This window comes from Triticum urartu, chromosome 2 (assembly GCF_003073215.2).
Source record: "Triticum urartu cultivar G1812 chromosome 2, Tu2.1, whole genome shotgun sequence".
In the NCBI taxonomy this organism is placed as follows: Eukaryota; Viridiplantae; Streptophyta; class Magnoliopsida; order Poales; family Poaceae; genus Triticum; species Triticum urartu.
The window spans coordinates 606,628,986-606,635,791 of record NC_053023.1 but is presented as its reverse complement, the minus strand read 5'-3'; the positions used below and the strand labels follow the sequence as shown (position 1 = coordinate 606,635,791).

Below are 6,806 nucleotides of genomic sequence, written 5' to 3'. Positions count from 1 at the left end.
CGCCGCCCCTGCCATCTTTCTACCCCACCACACCTCATGTTCTTCTCTGGCACCGTAGAACATGCATATGTACCAGCAAACCAAGTTCTTCCATTCTTTCTTTTTTGCTTGTTTGGAAAAGACCAAGCAGTATATTTGCAATCTTGACTGCATATCATGCACGATCGTGCTGCTAAGTACTTATGGAATGCTTCCACACGCATATTCATCTCAGGAAACTTGAAATAAAGGAGAAACAGATCAGATAATCCACACACCCACTAGGAACATGTTCTCCTGCAGAAGAGCACGTAGTATCTCCAGTTAGAAAAGGAGAAGAGAGAAAAAACACAAAGTACTATCTACGTATCTTCCATAGGAACAACGCAATGATGTTTCCTGTGTACTGAAATCTGAATTATCGTGATGTACTAATTTACATATGAGTTTTATGATTGCAATACATGGCAATGGCATCATTCAAGGGACTGAAACGAAACCATCTCATGCAGGTACATACACACTCGATCTTTTACCAATCTATATTATAAACGACCTCACACTATACGTACCTACAATACCAATGGAATTAATTAATTCAATCGCTAGTTTTTCCTTCACAACGTATACACAACGATCACTGGGCGCGCACGCGCACGACCGGCCGGCATCAGCTCCACCCTTGGGGGAACCTCATGGCCCCAAGGGTAGCCATGTCCTCGAACCCCGAATCGAAGAAGAATCCGCACTCGTCTCCTGCTCCTCCTCTGGCCCCTATCCCCATCGTCGGCGAGACGCTCGCCGTCTCCTCCTGCGGGTACTGGTCAAGAAGAAGCGAGTTGTATTGCTGCCACATCGCCGCGTTCATCAGCGGGCTCGGGCCACAGAATATCTCCTCCTGCCGTGGCGGGGCGAAGCCAGCGGAGCCCGAGCCCATCATCTGGTCGCTGCTCGCGTCCATGACGGGCAGCTCCTGCGCCGCCTGTGACGAGCCGGCGAAGGTCGGCGAAGAGGAGCGGGCGTTGTCTTGCTCGCCGTCCACTTTCTGCTTCTGGAACACCCTGCAGAGCACCCAGTCCTCCTGCAGAATTGCATCCAGATCAATTAGAAACGCCGAGCGAAGAGGAGCTAACCGCAAGAGTACATGTGACATATAATTGGTACGTACCCTTGGTGGCAGGTGCGGCGAGTCGAGGCGGAACTCGTGCATGACCCAGCTGGTCTTGCTGCCGTTGGGGGCGCGGCCCTGGTAGAAGACGAGCGTCTTCCTCATGCCGACGACGGCGCGCGTGGCCGGGCTGCGCACCTCCCGGTCCTTGCCGGTGGCCTTCCAGTAGCCGGTCTTGGTGGCGCGGTTGGTGCGCGACCCCGTGGCGTACTTGCGGTCCCTGAAGCTGAAGAAGTACCACTCGCTGGCCGTGAGCTTCGCCACGTCTGCGCGCGCCCAAACCACAACCAATTAATTCACAGTGTCAGTGAAAAACTCATACGTATATACCGGGCCTCACAAATCGTAGCACAAAGCTACAACTTGCAAAATGATGGGCGCATACGTACTAAAAGCGTAAATTGATTACCGGAAAGCGAAACACTGCTCTTTTTCTATGATGAATGAGGAAACCGAAGAAACGGAAATCCGAAATGTGACTATTACGCATGTGACGTTGCGAGGAGATGGACAGGGCCGGAGGACGTCGTCATCGAGACGTTCACGAGGACAGCACTGCGCCTTCTGATCAGTTAATGCATTATTGGGACGTGATTATCGTGGATTATTCCATACTCATTGATTAATGAGCATATATGGGACACTGGCTAGCGGGTTAAGCTACTAAACGGGACAAAAATACTCGCAAGGCTGATTGATCAGGAAGTCCTTTTTGCTTGTTCATTATTATGACCGATCGAGATATAATTAATTGTTGCATATATTCAACAAACAAAGGCCATGCTGGTTTCAGCCATGCCCCGGAAGATCATGCTCGTAATCACTTGGCGGAAGGCTCGATACTCTTAGGCTAGCAATTAGTAAGAACTATTTTCCTGGCATAGCAGCGAGCATGCATCGATCTAATGAACACAGACGGAAAAACAGGAGGCGGGGAACCGGACATGGGGAGAGGAATCGATCGAAACCAGACTCCATGGCCAGAGAGAGAGAGAGAGAGAGAGAGAGAGAGAGAGAGAGAGAGAGAGAGAGAGAGGGAGAGAGGGAGATGAACTAGCGAGGAAGGAGGTGTTGGACTCACCAGGAAGCTCCCATGGCTCGCGCGCGTGGAGGTCGACCTCGACGAGCGTGCCCTGCGAGGCGCGCTCGTTGGTCACCTTCTTGTAGAGGTAGTGGCAGACGAGCTCCTGGTCGCTGGGGTAGAACCTGAACCCCGGCGGCAATGTGGACTCTATCTCCCTCAGCCCCATCCCTCCCGCTCTCTCCGTCCGTCCGTCTACGCAGCCCACCTGACCAGCTTAATAATTATTAGCTGGCCTGCAGCTAGCTAGCTTGGAACCCAAGTCTTAACCACGGCCGGGGAGCTAACTGGAAGAAGCAAGAGCTATGTACCATGAGAGTGGCTTGGATCGACCGGCTCTTTATATAGCGGGGATGGAGCCGATGGAAGAGAGACAACTCGATATATCCATATCATGTCAGGGAACAGTGGAGGTGGGGGAGGCCGGAAAGCGGTGCCCTGGCCAGCTCTTTCCGCTTAACTACACTTGACAGCAGCAAGCTCCGCAGGCCGCCGCGGGCTCCGTCGCTGTCCCGGTATCCCCCGGCCCCGTGTGGGCCGCGCTGCTTAGCTTAGCTTGGCTACCTAGCCTGCTTATGTGGAAGATTCCAACGCTGCGGATCGACATGCTGCCATGCATGCTTGTGCCACAAGAACCGCGCCGCTGACGATCCGCCCAGGAGCCCCGGCCTCGCAAGCTAACCCATTTCCACCCCCCGCAAGCCATGACACGGAGCGCTCCCACGTGGCACGCGATCAACAAATTAAGCCCGCCATGTTCATTCTCAACGTCTTCTCTTTTCTACAGTCCAAAAGATTATTAAACCAGAAGCAAGTGTGCACGCGGTGTTAATTCCGGAAATTCAGTCTAAAAATACTGCTAGTCCCCGCAGAATAAGAGCACAGTACTCCCTCCGTAGAGAAATATAAGAGCGTCTAGACGGCAGAGGCACAGGGGTATTGATCCTCCTCATCTCTGTGTTGGTGCAGGGTCGGTTTACGCCGCTGCTTCCCTGGGGAAGGAATCGAAAGGGAAAATTAAATGATCGGGTTCGCCTGGCGGGAAAGGAAACGAAAGGGTCCTTTTAAGGTTGTTAGATCACGTATGATTAGAGGACCGGCGACGGCGACGCGGCGGCGTTCGTGCGTATGTGTTCGCCGGCGAGGGCGTGGGCGGGTGTACAAGCTTTTGTCAAGGCATAAATAATGCAGTTGTGCAGTGTACTACGGCGGGCCCACCCCGCCCGGGGACTGCGGAATCATGCATCACGGGACGGAGATAGATGATGTGTTCCGGTTAATTATTCGCGGGGGGTTCATTAATTGTAGACCGCTGCAGTACTACGTGTAGCTCGCCATGGATGGCGCTATGACCGTGGACATGACACTGCTCTTAAAAATTAATTATGGCGGGAGCGAAAAGACTTGGGCCTCGCTGACGGTCGAGCTTTCTCCTGTCGAAATTAATTCGGTCCGGCCTCGCTGACGGGTGGGGCCGTACTTGATGGTTTGAATTCTTGTATAGTGGTATAGCTTTCATCCTCTCTTCATCCAATGGGCAGCATGACTTCATGACTTTGTTTCACAAGAAAAGAAGATGTGAGGATGTAAATAGAAATAGACCTGTTGGTAAGGTTTAGGCTTGCCAACAAACTACGAAAGGTACCCCGCAAAAAAAAGGTACCCACAAAAAAAAAACTGGGAAAGGAAGAAAAGGCTAGGGTTTCTTTGCCTCCCGCGGTCCGTCTCGTCTCTAGTGGCCTTAGGGTCATGGTGGATCCCGGTCCTTACCGGAGGTAGGGCTCTGTTTTCAACAAGTGTTGCTCGGCTCCGACGAGGAAAGGGCGATGACGGCGGCGCGCCTTCACCACGCTTCAGTGCTTGTAGTCGTCGCTAGGTGGTCTACGTATTTGGATGCAATTTTTATTATTTCTAGTGTTTGTTATACTGTCATGATGATTGAAGACGAATAGATCGAAAGTTTTTTTTTAAAAAGACCTATTGAACACGTATTGCGTTTCCCTTCCGTCGTCGAAAAAAGTAGAATCTTTGGGGTACAGAATAATAGAAACGACGCCACTTCGTGATCCATATATCTCAAAAAGAAATCGAAAGTGTGCTTTCTGTTTCGTACGAAGGGGCAAATCGTGCTCCACAATATATATATCGTACACGTGTCGCCAAATTCGAAGCTCACGTACGATACGTAGTGACTGCAAGGGTGCACTGCACGTGAGCATCGAACAGAGTAGATCGCAACGTCAACCACCCAAGGCAAATCAAAATTATGATGCTGTCAACTCTACTCTACTCCATATGCTCGTCATATTTTTCTAAGGGCTCATCATGCATGCGGGGGCACGTACATGCGATTCCATCTGCGTTCAGATAGGAGCATTGTTTGTTACGTTCAGGTGATGCATGACGCATGCAGGGTCAGGGTCACGTGCACAGCGGGTTTACGATTGATCATTCATCTGAACTCATTCATTCTAGCGCCCTTGCAGGCTCTCTCGCATACCACGTAGCCGCACGTATACAGGAGGAGACCGGTAGCACAAGGGTTAACTGAACCGGCATTATTGGATTTGATTTAACGTAGAGCACTTATCAGAGGTAGACTGGCAGAGCACTTATCCGGATGGATTCATTGCAGGCTTCGAAGCGGTCTCCAGAGGCTGATCGAGAGAGAATGTTGAATGAGCGTGGTGCTCAGAACTGCCGGAATGATTATTCCTGCCTCGTTTTCACTAGGGCCGTAGCTAGGGCAGTACTGATGTCGCGAAAATGCCGTTTTACCCTGCTAACGCTGATGTGCAACGGGAAAGTGTGATTCGCGAATGTTGGATGTGGAATAATCTCGTTGACGCGAAGTCAACACATAATCTTGGCGGTTTTGAAATTAACGTGGAAACATGAGGTGATGGACAGTTGTGCACAAACTCATTATTTCGCTAAGCTTGTGCAACGGAACCAATGATCTGAATCTGGTCCATCATGGTCGATCAGTCCATCTAGAAAAGTAGTGAGGGCCCCACCAAAACGAGTGAAATTTGGTCAACTTTTTATACCAAGGGTCCATCATGTTCCCTTGACCTCTTTCCATGACCTTCTTTATTTTGCGAATACGCAAAGTTCACGTATCTTTTATTGGTAGAAGAGTAGAACAAAGTACAAGGTCTCGGTGTTAGTACAAGATTACACGTTTCACATGCGGACTACTCCCTAAGGCTGGTCATAGTGGTGAGTAACTTAGAAGTGGACTAGGAGCACTCGGCGACGCAGCCCTCTGAAATCTGCACGTCTATTGTATTGTCTCGGGATGGATGTACTTAACGTAGTTTACTTTGATTTCAAACAATACGAGAAGCATACAATGTAGGAACAATGAATCACATTTATTTTGGCCCCACAACTCTGCCATGGGCTCATGGCACATGCGAGGAAGCTCAGGCTAAGATGGAGTGGAATAAGTTCGCGGCAATTAAGTGGGAACAGGTCGACGAACGTCAACCATGCACAAAGCACATGTCAAGGACGACGGCCAAAAGCATGAAGCCCACGACCTCAACAAGGAGGACGGCGTAGGAAGCGGCCAGCTTCATGCTAGATGCAGTACCACTGGCTGTAGGATTGAAGGCCATGGTGCCGACGGCCTGGGAAGATATGGTGTCACTGACCGCTGTCGCATAGGTCACGATAAGCTAGAATAGCGACTGCATCAATTTTCTCATCATCAACGGATAATCTTACACTGGCTTTCTTCTCACACATTTCTCACTGGTCGCGGGATGCAAGACTCAACGGCTAGGGCAGACGTCGTGTCATTGGCCGTGTCCACATGGTGCGCGGCAAGCTCGGGTGACTACCTCGTTCGTCCTCAATGTTGTTCCCCGTCGGCGGCATAGTGTTCCTTGTTCCTCCTGGCTTTTATCCCACGTCCGCGTTGTTGAAGGAGGAGACTAGGAGCAAAAAGAGAAGAGGGAAAAGTAGAGAGAGGAAGAAGGACATGTGCAGTGTCACTTATGGTGGAGAAGAAAGGGCGTCCAAGGGAAGATGGCTTCATGAAAGGAGGGAGGGGCATGGGCGCATTGATTAGGTAGTTGGGCGTTGGTGGTTGAGGTCCGTGCTCATTGACAACGTTTGTCTGAAAAAAAACATCCAATACAAGCCTATATTATATGAGATAGATGGTTCAAAATCTCCTAATACAGACTATCTAATATAGCTGTGTGGATCCTGAGGCAAATGAATGGGGCAGATTCCAGTGGGTGTGGTCGCCGTGTGCTCCAATGCAATTTCGGGAGTAACTTATACAAGTGTTATGCATATGACACTAGTCTAAATTACTACCTTCATAGTGCAAAGTAATATAGTAGTAGTGTCATAGATGGCTTCATTTATTAGCTTGTAGACTCATCTTTTCTTGGAAAATGCTATGTTACAGTAACATATTATGTTACTCTAAACACATCTCTCCTCATTAAATATATGCCACATAAGCAAACTTGTCTTGGACTGCGCTATGTTACTTGCCAAGTTACTCCCACTATGACTAGCCTAAGTGAAGGAAATATGCCCTAGAGGCAATAATAAAGT

The 6,806-nt window shown here is 49.8% G+C and overlaps 1 protein-coding gene across 1 annotated transcript; it reads right to left on the bottom strand.

The window, feature by feature from the left end:
* Positions 1–374: 374 nt before the first annotated feature.
* Positions 375–2,559, bottom strand: LOC125533769 (protein CUP-SHAPED COTYLEDON 1-like). The gene is made up of 3 exons (XM_048697126.1): positions 2,229–2,559; positions 1,148–1,413; positions 375–1,060 (listed from the first exon to the last, which is right to left on the bottom strand). The coding sequence occupies exons 1-3, from the start codon at positions 2,395–2,397 to the stop codon at positions 650–652; spliced, it is 846 nt and encodes a 281-aa protein (XP_048553083.1). The 5' UTR covers positions 2,398–2,559; the 3' UTR covers positions 375–649.
* Between the last annotated feature and the right edge of the window lie 4,247 nt (positions 2,560–6,806).